This window comes from Oryzias latipes, chromosome 16 (assembly GCF_002234675.1).
Source record: "Oryzias latipes chromosome 16, ASM223467v1".
Taxonomy (NCBI): domain Eukaryota; kingdom Metazoa; phylum Chordata; class Actinopteri; order Beloniformes; family Adrianichthyidae; genus Oryzias; species Oryzias latipes.
Window position 1 is genome coordinate 28,909,824 of NC_019874.2, and position 21,050 is coordinate 28,930,873.

The 21,050-nt window shown below is 42.1% G+C and overlaps 1 protein-coding gene across 10 annotated transcripts in view; it reads left to right on the forward strand.

Moving 5' to 3' along the window:
* Positions 1–21,050, forward strand: part of LOC101163690 (ras/Rap GTPase-activating protein SynGAP) — a 182,466-nt gene that overhangs the window by 105,235 nt on the left and 56,181 nt on the right. For 9 of the 10 annotated variants that reach the window (XM_020710440.2, XM_011485803.3, XM_023964284.1 and 6 more), the window contains exon 4: positions 19,781–19,872. In XM_020710440.2, coding sequence (XP_020566099.1) covers positions 19,781–19,872 — 92 coding nt within the window. Of the gene's footprint in view, positions 1–461; positions 1,121–19,780; positions 19,873–21,050 lie in introns of those variants that run through there. The other variant, XM_023964292.1, reaches the window with a different exon arrangement.

Here is a 21,050-nt window from a genome sequence, read left to right on the forward strand (position 1 = left end):
CTGCCCTCCTGAGCGGGATCAGGGGGGCTACCACTCCGAGGATTAAGTTTCTTTGGCTTTGTGGTGCAACCCGTCGTCTCGAGGGTCGTTCATTGCAGAGGAGAGCGCAGCGCGCGGCGCACCGGGGCGCGTTTTTCCAGCTGTGGCGCGCGAGTAGCAGGAAGCCACCGCGCCTCTACACGCACGCTGCTGCAGGCACATGGCCGCACCCCCCTCCTGAGCTCCTCTAAGCGCCAATCCTTTGGCATGCACACGTCGGGCACGCGCCAAGCCCCGCATCCGTGGAAGGTCTAAAAAGATGAGCGGAGCTGGCTCCGGCGCTCAGCGGCATCGCGCGTCCAGACCAGGCTCGGGCCGGAGGGCACCGGGAAGAGAGGACCGAGAGAAGCCGGGGTGGAGGAGCCCTTATCCGGACTGCTGCGGGAGGGAGGCAGTGGGAGGAGGAGAGGCGCCTCCGCGTGAAACTCCTTTTTTCCTGTCGTCTTACCTCTGACTAATTAATCTGGAGATGCCACATAACTAGCAGTGTGCTACTTAATAACTGTCAACACTCTGGCACTTTGGGGTCACCTTACATGAATTCGGCACTTTGGAGAGGACAGCTCCACTTTCATTAGCTGGTGTTTCTGTTTCCTTTAAATGCTTAAAAAGATTTTAAGTTTGCAAATAGTTTTTGACGCATTAAACTTAAGAGAATTACATTTTTATTGATGCACATGGATGGACCCAGGAAACAGGAGGGAGGACTGTTCAGACACAAGTTCTGTTTTTGTTCTTAAACAGGAAAAGTTTTGAAGTCTGTTTTTCCCCCTTGACATTTTGAGCAATATTTTTTTACTCCTTTTGGAACTGTTATACAGCCTTAATGACATAACCCCCCTCCCCAGCCAGTGGATGGACACCTGCTTGTCAGATGGGCAGATAAACATCCTGCAGGTGCTGATTGCAGAGAGTTATTCATAAGAATCACTGTGCGCTTGGATTATCCGCTCAGAACGGCAGAGATGCTTGACACATTTTAGCACAATCTGTGAGGATTGTGATTTTGCTGCCACCACTTTCCAGGGTGGGTGGGGGCCAAATACTGTGACCTGGACCTAAAGCACAACACCTGAAACAGGTACTGAACCTTTCTGTTTGGGCTGACACATTTCATCCATCCCATCCATGAAGCTGTGCGTTTTCTGGTTTTTGCAAAGGCTTTTTCTTTTTTTTTTGTTCATTCAACCTGATGGTCACGAAGTTTTGCTCTAAATGAGTGCAAATCCCCTCCTGCTTGCTCTTTTAACTTGTTTACTGTTTGTCAGATGTTCAGCGTCACCATGGAGTAAAACCTCATTTATCACCGAACAGCTGAGTCACTTATTCTCAGCATCAGCAGATGGTTTTACACAATGTAAAAAGCTCCATGGCAGTATATTTATTAATGTGAGCCCCATCCAAGAGAGAAGGGAGGAAAAAAACAACCACTTTCATGTGAAATAAACCCAAGCTGGAGCCAAATTTAGACCTTTCATCTCTCTGTACTGAAGCTGAAGTCGCCGTGTTTGCAGAGAAGCTCAAAAAAGACGCTCCTCTCCACATGGAGACCAAGGAAAAGCAATCAGTTTGGCTGCTGACTGACAGCTCAGGATGCAGCTCCTCCTGCTTCAAAAGTTCACCTCAGACTCCGCAAAACGCAACATAAAAGATGACGGCAAATATCAGCAAAAGGCCACCATCACTGTAGTCAATATGACTAATTTGTCTTTAAACAGCACAAAAACTACTTCTGTTATTTTTATTTTTTTTGGAGGGGGTGGGGTGCTCACTGAAAATCTCTGCTCTGCAGAAGCGTCCAGTTAGCAACAGATAAAAAAAAAAACACTATTTCATGCAGATCAGCGTTGAGGCTATAAAGGCTTGTCCAGATTTGTGTTCCACTGCCAAACTGGCTCAAACTGTTCTTGTAAAAGTTGTGATCTGCAGTGGAAATGTCCCGCTGTTGGCTGGAGGTTCTTCATTATTTGGGCTCATTTTAAATGTTTCTTTTAGAAAACTCTAGGTATTATTATCCTGTCCGTATAAAATATTGATACTAATCTGGAAGGGGGAAGTGGGGTTGTCTCTGTGTAAAATTAGCATGTTTGCTCATTGGCACCTCCTCCTCATGCTGGCTCTGCGATTGGTCGCTCTGGCACAGATCCTGCTAAGAGTTCAGGAGGGGGTTGAGGTCAGAACTGCTGAACACTTCTGTCCCTCAGGGTCCAAATTCTGCAGGTTTGTTAGATCTGGTCTTATAATCCCGGAATATAGACTTCAGTTTCTGACTTCAGACGAATTTCAATGACAAGATGCAACCCCACACCATCATACTACCTCTACCTAATCATGCTGCTTTTGCCATTTACAGCATTTGCTTGGGATTTGGTCTTTTGGTGCTTTACCACCAAAAACTAGAATTTTCGGATTTGTTACAAACCGAAACGGATTTAAATCTGCAGCAGAAAAGATTTGAGTTTCTTTTTTTTTATAGCAAGTTTGATATTTTTAATCCTATAAATGTACAGTTCTTTTTCCCTAAAACTGTTTGGAAGATTGCATCCTTTCAGAAAACAGGAAAAAGGCTGAGTAAATCTCACGTCAGGGCAAATTATGCACCAGCATCAACTATTGTCTTGTACAAAATGATCTAGTAACAGTACATGAATCCATCAGCAGATTGGGGTGACTGTACTGGCGTTTCTAAACCTTTAACGCTGACGTTGACTGATTTGGTTGAACTGTTGATGTTGCTGTGGCTCCTTTTGGCTACCAGGTGTCCCCGTTCTTTGATGTTTTAGGAAGACCGAAGATGTGAAGCTTCAAATGCTTTTATTTAAACTAAAACTAATTTCATGAACTCAATTGATCACTCTATTTATCTTAGTCAAATCCTATTGTTTAAAAGCCTTTAGTGTGATATTTTTGCTCCTGCTGTAGTGTGGTGCCTGTTTTCCACTGGGATAATTCCTGCTGCACATCTGATAGCCACACAGGGGTTTCTCTCAAAAAATCGGATTCCTTTATGCATTTACTGTTTTAAGCAGAATTTTTAGAGTCTGGGGCATCAATGTGTCCAAATCAGCTTGTTGTTGATAAGAATGTTTTATGATCTTTATGTGCTGTTGATGTCCACAGTCACTGCAGCTGCAGATGGAACTGCTGCAGAGTCTCTCTGAACATGTTTGTCCTCATGCTCCAGTGCTCACCAGGCAAAACTGGCCGCCCTGCAGAGGTGGCTGACCTACTGTGGTTCTGTTTTTCATCTGAGTCCAAGCTCAGAAGCATCAAATCTCGCTTCATCTGTTCCTGTTCCTGGACCTGTTTGCATCTTAGTATGTCAACAATCAACATAACGCAAAATAAAACCCTAACAATAATTTGCCTACCATTTTTAAAAGAACAGACTGAATTCATGTTGCTGCAGATGTCTTGTCCAAAATTCACACAGACACTTCCTGAGTGTTTTAAAAGACCCACTTCAAAAGAAATTGTGTTTTTAACATGTCCCTGTAGTTTTTTTTCTCATGATGGAGTACATATACAAAATAATTTAAGATTTAAGCTGCATTTTCTGAGTATTTCTTCATAAAGTTGTGATGGACTGGGAGCAGATAAAAGCCCCGTTGTAGGTACCAAAACCGTTGGACCTGGAACTTCCGTTCAGGGTCCTTTCGACTGAAGATAACGTCACACCACGTAGCCCCACTTGGACAAACTACGTAGCGTTGAGATCTGTTCGGGCTCTACAAATTTTCATTTCACGTTGCCTTTTGTAACCTAAAGTTATTTTCCCTCATAAATTGTCTGACAATATTCTTTCTAATTTTTATAAAGAGATTTTGCCACAATCCGCTTGTAATTCCAGTTTACGTTCAGCTGTGGCTGAAAATGTTGTCAGCACGGCTAAATGTTGTTTTTCCGGGTCCCGTTCTGCCAAAAATAAAACACTGGGCGTATTCAATATGCATTCAATAATAATCATAACAATAATAAAGGCACATTTAGAAGACAATCTCTCTCTGTGTCGGAGCTGTGTTTGTTTACAACAGACTTCGTAATATTTTCCTTTATGGTAGTATCGTAATTTGTCCAGACCAATCACTGTCTGACACGTCATCGGACCAACGGACAGCCAATCACATAATGTGACGTCAGCATTAGTCCCAGGACCCCGAACGGACGTTCCAGGCCGAACGGTTATGGTACCTACACCGGCATATGAAAAATGTTTCAGTTGGGTTGCTGCAAGTGAAGTGGGCGGGGCCACAAGCTCCCTGCTCTGCTCCATACTGATGCACCCACCTGTAGACGATTAGATTCCTAGTCACCTTTGTTTATCTCGTCCGAGCTGTCCCAACCTCTGGTGAACTACTGCCACTCTGCAGAAACTACACCTTAACCAACACAGGCTTCTTGATTTTGGCTAAAATAATTAAAACACCACTGGGAACACTTTGGAAATAGATAAAAGTATAGTTAGTATACTTAGTATACCAGTATAGTATACTAAGTATATCCAGAGAGGAAACAGAAGAAGAGCCTTCAACTGCAAAATAAAATAAATCTGCATTGAACAGACAAAAACCAGTAGTCTTAACCCCATGTAGGAGCCATAATGAAGGTGGCACAGGTGAGGTGCTGCATCATCAGCCAGGTTGTGGGTGTGTCACTGGGGGCGTGGTTTATTGTGACAGTTGTTCCCACAGAGGATGCTCTTTATATTGTTGTTCAAATGGTGGGTTCACATATTTAGAAAAATACCAGTTTTAGTAACTGTTTTTTTGTATTTATTCATCACACCTTAAAACTCAGACGAGACGGAAGTTGGCGTCTGATTTTTTTTAGCTTTTACAGTTATGGGTTTTACAGGGTATGAAGGGGGGAAAAAACATCAGATGCCCTCTTACCCCATACCTCAATATACCCTCTTAGCCTCATACAATTCAATTCAGTTTTATTTGTATAGCCCAAAATCACAACAACAGTCGTCTCGATGGGCTTTGAAATAAACATGAACTCAAAAGGATCATGAATACAAAGAGTTCAAAAGGGGAAATACTAAAATGAACTAACAAACTGACTAAACTAAACTGGACATCCCTGCCCTTAGACCCCCCTTCGTGGTAAGGAAAAACTCCTAAAAAAACGGATTCTGGAAAAACCGAAGAAACCTCAGGCTGGTCCGTGAAAGCATCGTGTGTCATTAAACTGTGACCACTGATTTAAAGCAGTGGTCTTTGGTGGTTCTTTCTCAGAAAGAGGTCAAGCATCACTGGATGCGATGCCATCAAGAGGCGTTGTCAGTGGGACTGCACACGCCACAGTGCTTCTGCATTTCATACATGTTCAGTGGGACTGTGGCTGTGTGCTAATAGGGGTAAAACATACCAAACAAAAAGCTGTTTGGCATGAGCAGGAAAGATTTAACGCGACATACTCAGCTCTGTTGCTCATCCTCTTAGAATTTGATAAAGAAAATAAGCATTTCTATAAACTTTTCAAGGTTTTTTTTTTGGAGGAAAGACATTTTCCTCACTTTCTTAAGCTGCATTTATGCTTCTGTCAGCATTAATTTGGCTTGGTTTGGTAGAACTCCTCAGTTCTCCAGAAAAGTAATCATACGTTGGCCTAATTTACGGTGCAACAGCAGGGATCTGTCTGCTTTCTTGATGTTGTAAATATATCTGAACTCACACTTTTGCAAATGTTGTTGCTTCCAGATTCACCAGTAATTTAGCTGCATTTGAATTGTTTAGCCTGAAACTTAAAAAAAAGTCCCAGATTGACAACAAATTACAAAGTATTACGGCTCAAACATGAGGATTGGACTTCTTGTACCTTTCAGTACTAAACTCTGATGGAGTTAATGTTAATAATGCAGAACTTTTACAAAATGAGAAAAAAAATAAGATAGAAAGGACAGAAGGGTTCAAACTTCATGGGAAATTCGATAGTTAGGGAATTAGCAGTATTTCATCATTTGAATTGGACCAAACCTTTCACCAAAAATGTAATCAGGTTTAAAAATACACATTAAAATCAGAGGAAATGGCTTCAAGGTATGAACAAATGTCTGGTTATTGTTACAATTCCTCACTGAAGTTCCTTAACGCTCCTTTTCCCTTTCAAATTAATCAGTTTCAATTCATATTTAATGTTATATTTACACAGATTCTGGGGCTGCAGGGATTAAAGAAAAAAAATATGTGAAGCTGTTCAGTATTGCTATAACGATATCATTTTTTTCTAAAACTTTTATGGAGTTAAGGAAAAAAGAAATGAAAAAAAACTTTAACTTTGCATGTTACTTTGAAATAAGTTCAGGAAATGTTCTGATACATTTCAAATAAGGTGGAAAAGTCCAGAAAGAACTACTCCAATGAAAATGGTGTTTTTTGTGTTTTAAACATGTTCTTGTAGCAGTTTTTTTGACATACATGAAGAAAATTAAGCTTTAAATTACATTTCTGAGTATTTATTTATTCAAATCATTGTTAACCAGGAGCAGATACAAAAAAAGCTGATCAATATAAAAAACTCTGGGATGGCAACAACATTCCTGCCGCGCTCCATTCCGATGCATCCCCTTGTAGACAGATAGACCCGTGAACGTCTTTGTTTTCTTAGAGCTGGAAGTGGGTCTTTAAACAGGATTGTGTTTAGTTGTGTGGTTGGTGGGTCAAATTCCCCGCTTTGTGCACTTTGTGGTTGTCAGGAAGGCCTGGGCAGTGCGGACACAGTTAGCTGTGGGGCTGGTGTGTCTCTGACGAAAACAAACTCCGGCAGAAAGGTTTTGCGGAGACGCTGCAGCGTGAGGGAAAGGTAACCTTCTGGACCTGTTGAGCTGCATCCCGCTGTACCCCCGCCTGTGGGGTCCATGAGTGTTTTCTGTGTGCTAATTACATCCATTTCCCCGTTACCGGTGACCTCAGATATGACTGCGACTTGAAGCTTTTGTAGTGGCAGTTCACGGATCAACAGCAAACATGGAACAACCCGTCAGTCTGTAATAACAAAGGCAAACATACAAAAAAGCCCTGAGCGCTTCAGTGCTATTAAGACACCCACTCCCTCTCCAGCCTCCATCTCGGGCTCTGGTCTCCCCCCTTCCTCAGCTCTCCCTCCCACTCTCATTACCACTCTCCCACATGTATTTTCCTCCACTTCTCTCCCTTCCTTTTTCCTCTGTTCAGCTGTCATCCCATCTTTGCTCCTTATACTTTTGCTCTCGCGCCGTCCCTGCTACTCCTACACGTACACTCATCCCCCCCTCCCTCAACGCCATTTCTTTCTTTTTTTTTTTTTAACCAACCTCTTACTCATGTGTGTCTACATCCCTGCCTCCCACTCTTTTAACTCTGTCTCTCTCAGAGGGTCTTAGCTGGAAGCGATTGCCACCCACACGTTCCCTCTTCAGCTTTCAGCCTGACATCAGATTTACATTCACAATGAACAGCGTTTCACATGTTTCCCTGCACATCTCTGAGCACGCACACGTGAACAGAAAGGGCCTGCTTGCAGCTACACGGGAACACATGCGCTTGCTTTGTGTGCAGGATGGAGGATTGTGTTGTTCTTGTGGAGACTGTGATCTAATGCTGAAAGCATACAGTTGCACAATGATTCACTTTTTGGATCATGCAATTACCTTTGCAGTTCAGATCACGCCGTTTTCAGAAACATCTTTCCTATTTTTGACAACAGACTGCCTCTAAAATCTCTGAGCTCCGAACATTTACCTGTGAAAAAGTTTAGTATTTCAGCAACCAGAGTGCAAATGTTTTATCTTAAGCTTTTTAGGTCCTTTTTTAAAAGTAAACCATTGGGTTCAGGTCTTTCGCTGCGAGGACAGAACTTGCTCAGACTGAGGAATCTCTGAGCAGTTCCTGGTTCTAAACCAGGGTCCGCTTGGGTGAATTCAGACTGAAAATTTGTTCCGGATTATCCGGGGGAAATGAACTCTGGTTCACTTTAAGTGAACCAAATTTGTCCAGACTGAACACACCGTCAGGCATCACGTGCACACCCCATGCACGCAGCATCTGCACGACTCAAGTGTGGTGTATGGACAGCGTACGACAGCATCACCTGTGCATCACAAGTTCGTACAACTTCTAGTCCCCTTAGAAATACTTCTCGATGCACGTACCACGTGCACGACAATGGTACGTTCCATTTTCATGACTTCTCTTAAGGTGGTCGTACGAGCCTCAGAACACACCAGCACTCCCCTTGAGATCAGCCACTCCTCCGTACGACCCCCTCACAGGCCCGGACAACCCAAAAACCCGCAGCATCCGTACCAGTCCACCACCACCAACCCCTGTGCAGGTGCATAAGCTTCGTCTTCTTTTGAGAATTCTACTATTTATCTATTTAACTCTGTGATTTTCACGTCTTTCCATTCGTACTTTTGATTTGACGGGGGGGGGGGGTAATATCTCAGCACTGCGTACAATATGCAGATATAAGTAAAAAACCACACCATTTAAAACACAGAAGCACATATGCAGACACGATGTAAAAGTTTACCCAGAGCATCCAAGTCAATCAATCCTAAAGTGAAAGTTTATTTATTTGTTTTGTCATTTCTAAGGTGAATTATGATTTTAAAAAATGGGAATGTTAGTTATTGTTATGCTGTTTAGGTTGAAAAAGATGTATTGGTTTATTAATAGTTTTAAAAATGAATCCTATAAACATAAAAAGAGCAACAAAAAAAAGAAAAACAATAAGTCTGCAACTTCTGCCTTCAGGCTTTGCCTTATTGGTTTTATGAAGGATGATTGTCTTCAGGGGAATTTTATGAAATTATAATTTTTGTTATTGTTAAGAAAACACAGTTAAGTCAAAAGTAAGAGCCAAAAAATGGGAAATATAAGTGTTATTATTTATCTTTTTCTTTTCACATTTTGTTGCTTAAAACAGATTTTCTTTTTCGGACATGAATTTATGCACCGCCTCTCCCAGAGCAAGAAACAGATTCTCCTCCACAATCAGGGGTGAAAGGAGGTGAAAACTTACTCCACTAAATACGGTGACACACTTTTTCCTTTTTCTTTTTTGCGCGGGGCTCATGAGGATCCAAACAACAGAGTCAGGCCTGCAGAACTGAGTCACACCCCCCCCCCCCCCCCCGCCTCCCCCGCCCCCCGAAGCTTTTACATCATCTGTAATCAACACTTACATAATAGTATTTAAGAAAAGGTGCAGCAAGCCAATCAAAACGAGAGATGTTTCTTCTTTTTTTCTTCTTTTTACTGCTGAGTGTCTCTCTTTAGGCATGTGTGTGTGCTGTTATGGCCTGTATGATGTCTAAACACCTTCTGGGCTTATGTCTGAAAATAAAATAAGTTAGGTACTCTTAGGTGGGAAAAAAACAAGGTTTCCATGGCAACATAAAAAAAGGACACAGAAAATGAGAAAGAAAGGTCTTAAAAAGGGCCTGATGTGACTTTTTCTTTTTGTTCTTGACTGATGCTTCTGTTAGCGCCTCTAAAGAGGAAAGATGAGAGGGGCTGGGATTGGGTTTAAACGGACATTAAAACAGGAATGCGGCTGTTTGGACGAGGCGGTGAAGACAAAAACAAAAAAAAAACATCCTTTTGGTGATCCTTTCTCACCCCCCTTCAGAATCTTTGCAGAACCTCAGGATGCGCTTCTTTACAAAAGAGTCGGCACTGCCGCCCACAGCTCACCTCACCTCACCTCACCTCGCTGAGCACATCAGGAAAGAAGCAAAAATGCTGCTTCATGTTTCATGGTTCCTGTCCCTGTTGGAGCTGAAGATCATTGCTCTCTGGAATAAAAAAAAAATGCTGCTTGCTTTTCCTTCTTTTAGGCAGACATTCAAAATGCAGGACAGAAGTACAACATTTTTCATTGTTTGTAACCAAACACGAAAGATAAAATTGAGTAAAAGATGTGCAGTTTAATATGTGACAGACGTCGGATCAGTCCTTCATTCACCTGTTTGAACAAAGACAATTTTTATTAGCTTTTACAGGATTTTCAAAGATTCAGGATCTTTTTATTGTCAAAAGTGCAATTAGTTTGAAAATTTGGCAAAGATGCTAAAAATGTCTGTGTTGTCAGACCCGGGGAAAACATGCAGAAAAATACCTAACAACATTTCATCCAGTTAAACGCTCCAGCTGTGTAAACCCTGGAGATGCAGCGGCGAGGTCCGACCTGGAAAAGAGCCCGGTGTCAGGTGCAGCAGGGAGGCGGTTCGTGACTTTGATAAATGCACTCTCAGGGCTGCAGTTTGCTCCAAATTCAGAGGGGAAACTCCTCAAACCCAGAAATTGGGACACAAGCCGTTTAAGGACAACTTTTCCAGGATCTTCCTGAGATGATGAGGGCAGCTTTTTGTTACCACATTTCATAAAACCTTGAGACAGACTTTGTTCCTTTCATGAAGAGTACCACTACACATTCACAGCAGTGAGATTAAGGAAATTTGTATTGTATTTTTTCCACTGCATAAAAGCTTAAATGGACCTATTTCTCAAGTGTCTTCTTTGCAAAGTTTTCTTAAATGGAAGTTAAATGGACCGACTTTTCAGAACTTTCTGTTGGGAATTCCAAACTTTTAATCCGACTAAAGGAAAAACAGGACCCCCCCTGCTTCCTGTTTTTCTGAATCATATAATCAATAAAACAAATAGATTAAAGAAATGCTTTTGAATTTAAGGATACAAAGGTGCTTTTGACTCAAAGAACAAAAATTTATAACTTGTCAAGCTGTCAGTCTGAAATTGAATATTGAAGCAGAGCTCAGAGGGTTTTCTCGGCTGCCCCCTCTCCCTTAAAGAAAAGCTTCCTTGCAGAGATTAAATGAATTTAAGGTACACTTTCTCTGCAGTGTTTTCTGAGTCTGATTTCAGACTCGGGAATCCCAAACTAGCCCAGTCACCATCCCTCCACCGCCGTGTATGACAGTGAGTGTAAGGCGGGGCAAATATGTTGTTCCATAAACAAACAAAAGAAACCCTTTTCCTTCCACAAATCAGACGATTTGGGGTAGTTGTGGATACTCCACCCTCATTTGGTGATAGTTGGTGCTCTGCAGGTGGAGCTCCTCGAGTGATGATGGTTCAGGAGATGAACTGAGCGGGAATTTTACTCTCTCTGTATTTATGCGGAATAGATAACAGCTTCAAGAACGCAGACAGATAAAAACCTTCAGGCTCCATGACTGTCAGATGACATCCAACACACCCTCTCTGAAGTTTCTGTCTGATTACCCTGAGGGTTTGGGAAACACGACTCCCAGTTCGCTTGTTCCTTGTCATCAGTTGTTTGGTTTTGTTCTTGTGATACAGATGCCAGCCGTTCTTGTGCTGTCATGGAAGCGGTGGACTGGATTTTAATGGCCCTGGAATCTTTTTTCTATTGGAATTTCAGGATATTTAAAATACAGGGGTGCAGGAGACGCTGTTGCCAGATTTTACAAAAAGAAGAAGACTGGACATGTCTAAAGTTTGATTTAAAGAGGAATTTTGTGAATACGTATGATAAATATTCAATCAAAACCAACAAATCAGAGGAATGATTTTAACGTAGTTCCTTCAGCTGTCGGACTGATCCCTGCAGTTATACATCGTATCAGCAGCTGAGGCTAATGAGCTGCTTTTGAGTCTTTTATTTTTGATTCTGACACTGAACAAGCTGTACGACATTTATATAACTATGATGGAACCCTGTCTCAGTCGGAGAGTGATTGTAAGTAATGTAACCGCATTTGTGAGAAATCTCTGTTGCTATGGTTACATGCAGCATTTTAACCCACTAGGGAGTAAAATACCTCCAAGCAAAAATGTATAACCAAAAATAGATGACTTTTTCTAAATGTGTTTTAATGTGTAGGATTGTGAATATCAAAATGAAAGTCCAAGCAAATGTATTTCCCACAAGACAAAAAAAAAGATATTCTTTGCTGCTTTACAATCCTTAATGGGACAGTAAATTTACCAGAACTTTGTATTTCCATTTACTATTTACTAGTGCCCTTCGTATACATAGTGAACATCTAACATTAAAGGGCTCCTTCTGATTGATCAAATGCCTAAATGGATCTATTTGACTCTTTAAATACTTCAAGGTGCCATAAGATCCTTTCAGCACAGTTAAGGTTACCATTTATTGCGATTTTCCCTGTCTTTTGCAATATGCGAATTGCACAGCTTGATATCGCGATAACGATAGACGTAGGATTTTTTTTGCAGACCTAGTGTATGGCTCATCTGTTCTCGGAGCGAAGCTAAGCTCAGTTCAATTGGGAAAGAACCGAGACCACCTCCAAGAGTGGTTGCTGGTCCCGGAGCGCGGCCCGCTTGGGTTATTCAGACTGAAAATTTAGTGGGGGGAATCCAACTCTGGTTCACTTCAAGCGAACCAAATGTTTCCAGTCTGAACACATCCTTAACTTCCACTTTTTTTAATTCAATTCCTTTTTATTCAGATAGCCCAATATTACAACACAGTTGTCTCAACGGGCTTCATTAATTGTGAAAAAACATAAAATCATTTATAAAATACAATATCTGATTGCTAAACTAAACAGGCTCAAGTAAAGAGGGAAACCCTGCCCTTCTTGGTAAGGAAAAACTGCTAAAAAAACAGATTCTGTAAAGTGTTTTGAGTTGAATTCATCATCAACACAGGCATTATTAGAAAACAGATGTTTACACAGATATTAGTTCGTATATCCAGTAGATTCAACATGGCTTTAAAAAATGTGTCCTTCTGTCTGATGAGTATGAGATAATGCCCGACGAGGTGTTCATTGTCAGAAATTGAAGCAGAAGACGAAATTCACCATCTGAATCGAGGCCTTCGCATCGTCCGCTAACTTCTGACATTAAACACCCGGTGAAAGACGATATGATCTATGATAGATTCACACACGACGTGCATTCACACACATGCCTGCAGACTTTGGACACAACTTTCAGTCTCTCCTTCTATTTGACAGTTGAAAAGTTTTCGTCAATTGCTGCCGTTGTTTTGGGCTCCAAGGAGAAGAAAACAATTTACCTTCACTGTCATGACGAGTATTATCAAACTGTAAAGCCGGGATTTCTGTCAGAAAAATGAGAGACTTTATTATTTAAATGATGGGATCACTGTCACAGGGAAGAAATGGTGATGCAATGAGACGTGTGATTGGTTAGACTGATGGTGTAAACATTTGAGCCTCTAAGCTTAATTGGTGGAAACAGTTTGAAGTTGTTCAATATCCGAGCCAAAGTTGCAGTGGTTGGACCAAGTTAGGATCCTGGAATCGGTGGGATGGCTAAATCCTGGAAGGCCTGATTTATGATGTAAATACGATAGCATCTAAAAAAGCTAATTAGTTAGTTTTAGATCCATTTGGTGGATCCTCATTACCTGCAGTAAAATTTTTACGTGTGGATGAAGATTTTCCAAAAACAAAATCCATTCTGTTTCAGTCGCAGCCAGAATTGACAGATCCGGTTTCTTCGGTGAGACCTCTGCTGTTCAGAACACGGCACAGATTCACAAGCTTTTGTTCCTGCACGTCTGACTTCCTATCAGGACTCCTGGAGTGTCCTTTCCCTGACCTCCCGCTTTCCCGCCGCAGGACTCAGGAGCCAAACAAACAGCTGGGAACAGGGAAAGCAGTTTTTGCTTGTGATTTCTCATGAACGCAAAGGCTTCATATACATCCATAGCATGTCCCCCCTCCAGCTGTCAGTCATCCACCCTACAGGTGGTGGTTCTTAAAACTGGGACGAAGAGACGCTGGCATACTTACAGCAAACTCTGTCTTGGTTATTTATTTGATTCTTTCCCCCCCGTCATGCGTGGGCTGCTGAAAACGTTGGGACTGCAGACAGAGAGACCGGCAGGCTCGCAGTAAAAAGATTGCCATTTGGACAGGTAAATGAAAGAGAGTGGAAGGAGAGGGCAGAGAGGAGAAAATGAGGAGCACGTATAAAGGTAAGCACGGAGAATATGGAGGGCTTTTGATGCCGGTCATATTTGAAGGGAAAGAAAACAAGAAGAGGTTGCCGGGAGGATGGAGAAATGATGGGCGAAAAGAGAGATGGGGGGGGGGGGGGGGGTTGAGAGATTGAGGGATGAATGCACTGTTATGTAAAATAACTGCGTGGGAGAGAGGAGGTGTGCGTCTGAGCTTCAGAGCGTTCCCACACTCTGAGGCTGAAAGAGGGATGGAGGAAGGAGAAAGCAGACACGTAAAGTGTGATTAGCTGGAGAAGTCCGAGCCTGAAATGAACACAAAATAGGAAACCAGACGACGTTTTGGTGATGATTTTTAAGAAGTGGAAATGTTTCTGCTCTGTTCGTGTGGCTGAAATGATTCTTTTCACAACGGTGTTGACAAAATAGGTTGATTTTTGCTTAAAGATGTTGCTGTGACAGAATGCTCTGATGAGATTTAGACAAAAACAGTGAAGTTTTCCAAAGGAATGATGAATTCCTGTCTCCTCCTTCCTTCTGGGTCCATCACAGCCTTTTTCTTTCCTAAACCAGCTTAAACCAACAGATGGCTTCCAGTCAGTGAATCTCAATGACAGAATCTTCTTTAGTGCCTGCATGTGACTCACATTTGCAAAGCAAATGACATTTCCAGCAGCCTCCGCTGCACTCTGAGTTTTCTGCTAATTAGAACATCAGCAACAAGCATGCTAATACTGGAAATGACTGTGTTTTCCATTTACATGCAGCAGAGACCTGTGGGTGGTCATCATGGTTGGAATGGCGTACATTAGCAGAAACAAACAGCTGACTGGACATTTTCACATCGTTCACTTTGATTTTATGCTTCTTTACCAAAACTATGCGGTGAAGTCTGTAGTTCCTGCGTTTAGTTAATTAGTCAGGTTTTGTTTATTCTGCAAATATGTTTGATAAAAATTAAAAACAACAAAGTTTTGTTTGGAGGTGTATGTCATGGATTCATCCTTCTAATGCAAATTAATTCTAGAAAAGAGTAGAAGGGCTGGAAATATACTGAACTTTGATAATGATGTCTTTTTACAGATGAAACCATTTTGGGAAATGGTGGTTGGTGATTTTATAGAGAAGCTGTGGATCCAAAAACTCCACATGACACGTTTAACTTTTGATGAACTGTGTGACGCTGTGGGAACTCTGGTGGCGCCTGCTCTGCCGCCAGTTCCTTCCAAGAAGCGCATTGCCATCCGGTTGTTGGTCATATGAGTCATTTAATTTGAAAAAGTTGTTTCCTTTGAAGTTTTTTGATTTGCCTCAGAGACCACGATCTCCAAGCTCAAAAACTCATTTTGTGAGTTTTTTAGAAATTGTTGTATTTCCATTAGGCAAATTTATTATTCCAAATCCTATTTGGGCATCTTCATAGTCAATGCAAATGCAGCTGCTGAAACTGCATTCTGTCAGACTCATCAGAGTGGGGCCCACCTCCAATTCCTTTTTGAAATTTTGAGGGGGGGAGTGTAAGTCCAAACGCAGAGGATGGAGGAACTTTTCATCCTTTGAGCTTCTTGGCTTCTGCTGCAGAAGCCAAGATGTGTTTTTGTTTTTTTTAAAAGGATCAGATTGAAGTGTAATTTTTCATATGGAGTTCTAAACTCAAAAATGAATTTTCTAATTGCAGGCCTGACTTTCATTTTCAATTGTCAATTGGGAATTGTATATTACTTTGAATTGTGGGGGAAAAAAGCGTCCTTAGCGGTTTGGCCCAATTGCAAAAATGTATAAAAATTGAAAAAAAAATGTTTATATTATATTCTGGAAATCGTGCTTTAAGTTTAAGCAACAACATCTGGTGGCAGAAGACATTCATCACATTGTTCACAAGGATGTGAATTTGTGTGACATACGTTGAGTCTTGGACTGTTTGCGTTGGTTTGCTTTAAGTGGAAACTTGTCTTTTACAGGGTTTTGTTCTACAAGGCAGCTGGTCTTTTCAGAACTGGATCCTGTGATCATAAAGAGAAAAAAAAAAGCTGATGATGATGATCAATTTTCACCAAACACAAAGTTTTTGTTGTTTCAACAAACCTTTATCATTTACAAGATGTCCAACTGTACACATCAAAGAGGGAAACATCTGACAAATAGTTGTTGTAGCAATGCAAATGTGTTCTCTGTATAGGACATTGTTAAAGCTGAATATATCTCCCAGCCACTGTGTACTGCTGAATTTACTCCATTTGGTATCTATAGAGGACATTTGGGGCTTTCCAGTGATACCAAATGTGAATCGGTGGGAATTGCAGTTTTTTTTGGTGGATTTAAAGACATTTTGACTGGACAATTTTCTTTCTCTGATAGTCAGGAGGATATGGACCCATGCAGCTGATGTTGCAGAACAATATCCATAATCACTTGGTTTAAGTAAGTAACAGCACTTGAGAGCAGCAGATGAGTATCCTCAGATTGTTTGACATCTAAAAGGACACAAAAGTGCGAGCTGAAATGTCTGCAGGGCGCTCAGATAGCATCAGCAACCTCCTGCCTACACATCCTCCCAGCTGAAGATTACAGCCGCTTTCGAGTGCGAGTAGCCCTCTGTGGATTGCTGTGCAGGAAAGTGCACTGAGTCGCACCCCACTTATTAGTAAAATACATTTTGTCCTAAAAAAAAAAGACTTTAATCCCAACAAAGAATTTCCGTAATTGTTAGGAAATTTTAATTTATAATTTACAAAGTCTCCAAACCAAAATGATGGATTTGAAAGAGTCAGTTTTTCCATCGCAAACAGACTGACACTGCAGGACCACAATGATGACTGAATAATTTGCCCCTCTTTTGCTGGAACAGATCGTCTTTACAGCATTAAAATCTCAGCTTTTACATGAGCAGTTCTTGAATCATAATGGATGTTCATCTTGATGTTACTTGTCCATTTAACTCCTGGTTGGTGCTGGTCTGTGCTCACTTAAAGCGGAGCCTTTCGTCAGTGGGAGGCTCTCTCCTCAGCAAAGTAAAGTGACAGAAATTGCATCTATTAGGTGTATGTTTGTATTTCCTTTCAGTTGAGGCACTTTGCTGGATTTGTTAGAAGTTACCTGCACTACAGAAAAGTGAGAGCTCTAATTGGCTGGAAAATTACTCAAAAAGCTAAGATTGGGGTTTTTAACCTTTTTTACCTGCACTGGCCTTAGAAGTCATTTACCTCTAAAGTGAATTCTCACTTTCATCCAAAAAGTGGGGATGTTAAGTATGATCTCTGCAATTCTGAATATTCATTAAAAAACTTAAGGGAAAAAAAGCATAATTGAGGAACTGACTCAGATGGCGATGATTAGGAACAAGGGCAAAGAAAGCCTTAGTCACATGCGGGACTCGGCTAAACTCTTTCAAGTTATATGCACATCCATCTTTGCAAAAGTTCAAGTACTGTTTGTTTTCGAGGGGAAAACGCAGATACGGTGCAGAAGGCCGGCTCTAGGTTGACGTCATGAAATGGGCGGCACCCACAAGGAGAGAAAGGCGGAGCCTCAGAGATCAAGTCATCTGACTTCTGGGTAGGAGAAGAGCTCAGGAAAATAACTCATATTTCATTAAAAAATTGTTCTTCAGTGTGCCAAAGGTAAGATACATGGTTATAATTTACTCTGAAAGGTTTAATAATGGCATGATATAGGACCTTTAAGGGACTTCATGAAAATAGAACGTACCATTTGCTGTGCGTGAAGTATTTGTAAGGGTAACACAAATGTACACAATTATGACATACGAGTGATGCTGTTGTACGGTGTCTTAACGCCACACTCTAGTCATTAATAAGATGTAAAGACTGGCTCTTACCAACCGTGCACAAAAACTACATGCATTGGAGCCCGTAAAAAAGAAAATGTGCATGAGCATTTTTGTCCTTTGGGCTAATTGAGTCATCTACAACCTTGATATTACCTGCGAGCCACCTGTGTCCCCACATGGAGCTTTGTCCCTTTTTTGCATGCATCTATCTCTACCGGTAAGGACAGTAAAAAGACAAAAGCCTAATCAATGCTTTTCCACATTGAGATACATATTTCATGTTTTCTTCTAATCCTGCTTTGTTGATGCTATTGATAAGCAATGGCTTGCGAGGATTAGTAAAATTACTAGGATGTTGTCGTTACATTTTAGGCAGAAAAAGTAGGCCTATGAACTATCCACATGCAGTGCTACATTCCAACTCTCGGTGGAGATACTGAACAAACGGTCAATGGCATCAATCTAAACAGTACCTGTCCTCCTTCTTTCAAAAGCACAAGATGTTCCTGTCATGTCAAATCTGCAGTCTGGACACACTGTGGCTCCTAAACTTTTGATTCCTCACGAGGAGTGTATCTTGATGGTATCTGTGATTTGCGAGTCTAAACTAGAAAGGACCCTGTTTATCTCGGCTCCATCACATCTTCTTCTGTAGAAGTCAGTTTTCTTTTTTTCTCTCTGCACATGTATCGATTGACCAGCTGTGACATCTGAACTGTACTGTGGGAAGCATGAATGAACTTCATTCAACTCTGACTGTGCTGCTACTAAAGTCACTTTCACAGTGCAGGAATTTTCCGGAGAAAGACAGACCTATAGTTTCTTGTATTGACATTTTTCTTCAAGATTTGGATGAAACGGATGTCGGAGGATGTCCTGTTTGGTGATGGGCTTTATATTCTCTATCAGGTGAAGGACAGGAAGCCAGGTTTAGCGCACCAAACCTCCTGACTGCTGTCAGTAAATGCTGTTTGTTTAACGTTCATCTGTCTCCACCCACACAACCTCCACCTGATGTGCAGACAGGACATCTCTGTCAGCAGTCCAACACCGACTCTGTCCGGTGTGTTTGGGAGCAGCATAGGCGGAGGCAGCAGCACCGGAGATTTATTTAAGTCTGCCCTTTCTAATAAAAATGAAACTGGTTCCACTCTGGAGCTGCCAAAGAACCCGTTTTCTGAGGCAGTGGTGGAGCTGGAACATCTTATATTGGGGCGGAAGGGGGGCAGAAGACTTTGGAAAGGTGGCAAATGAGAGCAGCAGAGTAGAGGGTCATTACAAATGAAAGCATCAAAAATGCCTGTTCAGAGCCAGAAGGCAGTGGAAACCATGAGAACTGGACCAAGTGTGTGACGCCACCCACAGAAAACGGCTGACATCCATTCTTATTCACGACACGGACGCCATACTGGAAGGCAGTGATTGGTCTGAGCTGATCTTAGTCAATGTTTCTATGGCAACCACTCCCGCCAATCAGGAATGAGTTTGATGGAAGTCCGCACTCCTTCCACTTGACAACAGGCTGCACAAACGCTGGATGTGGGGGCCAGAAGGCACCACCAACCATTATTGAGACGTGTGATTGGTCAGTCTATAACTCAAAAAACGCAATAAAAAGCAATAAAGAAAATATATCATGAAAAAAAAGGATTATCAAGAACAAAAGAGTATCAGGGCAAGAATGGTTATTCTGACAAATGGAATGACTGAGTACCAGTTATTTATTTCTGTATAGAATTTTGGCTTTTTCGGGTACTTCCTGTTTGCAACACCATGGGGGGTGTTACTTAGTCCAGTTCTCATGCACAGTCAATGGTGGAAAGCCAAAGAACTGCTGTTAATTCAGACTCTGGCTCCTAATTAGCGCTGAACCTGCTGGGTGGAAGTGGGGTCACCTTCACCCCCCGTCCGTGAACAGCAGCTCTTCCTCATCCGTTTGGGTTTTTTCCTCTGGATGTTGCTTTGCTGTTGTGACCGTTGCTGTTGTCCTCCCTGACATTTGCCCTCCTCCTGCAGATCATCGCACTCGGCGGAAGAGCATAGCCACTGGGAAGCAGCCCAGCATGGAGGTCCCTCCCACTGCCCCCCTCCAGCCCTTCCGACAATCCGTGAGTAACCCCCCCTGCTCCCGGCCTTGCTCGCTGCCTCCATCCCTGTCGCTGTCCCTTGCACCTCCTACCGCCCTGGGTCCACCACACACCTGTGGCAGACGGGCCAGCGGCACCCCACCTCACCCTTTCCCTCATTCCCTGACCGTCTCCCCCTCCCGCGACTTTTGCCCCCAGCAGCAGCAAAAGAGCTCCAAAAGAGGGCTCAGCACGCCCCCGTTGCCCCGCTCTCTGCCTCTCTCGCCCTCCCTGTCCTTCACTCTGCCTCACTCGCCTGCCGCCTCCTCCCCCCCCTACCTGTACTGGGGCGGGGACTGGAGGGCTGCCGGTTCGATAACGGGAGGATCGTGCATTTCGCCACTGCCCCCGGTTGAGGTATGTGACCAGGTGTAAGCAGGGGTTCTGTTCACGGCGAGCAGGTTTCCCGCCTGCGCCGCTCTGCAGCATCACAGCAGCTAAAGGGGGTGTAAGTTTAGAACATCAGAAAATAGAAAAAATATCTAAAATGCTCCTTTTTTTAAACTCTATTAAGTTTCCTAATTTTTGTCTAAGAACATGTTATGAACCAGGGATGCCCACATATAAAATCATAACTAAATTTTCATTTTTATGTTTTTAAATACATAATTTACAATGAAAAGCAGATTTTCAAGTGAATCGGAAATTTATTCTGAATTAAATTGATACATCTTGATGAATATGTGAGATTAAAACATGAAAAAAAAAGTTCCTCTGTCATTTTGTCCTTTAACAGTTGTTGAATTGGAGCATTGTATTCTTTGTTGTTGCCAAGTCTAGTGGGAACAATCAAGTGACGTACTTCACAGTTAGGACGATGATTGGCAAACAAAAATTTGAAAAAGGTTTTTTTATTTTTTTAAAGGCCTTCTCCAAACCTTGACATTGTGTACCCATGCGCAAACGAGGATGTATTTATCTAAAATGACTCTAAAGAAGTTGTGCATAATCTTTCCCCCATTCTTAACTGATAGCAACTAGAAAACACTGCAGTGTAAAGCTTGTTTTCAATGCAGCCAGTAACTCGGCCCCTCCCACAGACAGGAGGAGGAGACAGGCTAATCGTTTCTGCTTCGTGTTGCAGGCAAAAAAAAAAAGTTCATTGATCCACCGAATTAATTACTATTGGATGTTACTTCAAAACGTCTATAACTTTTTTT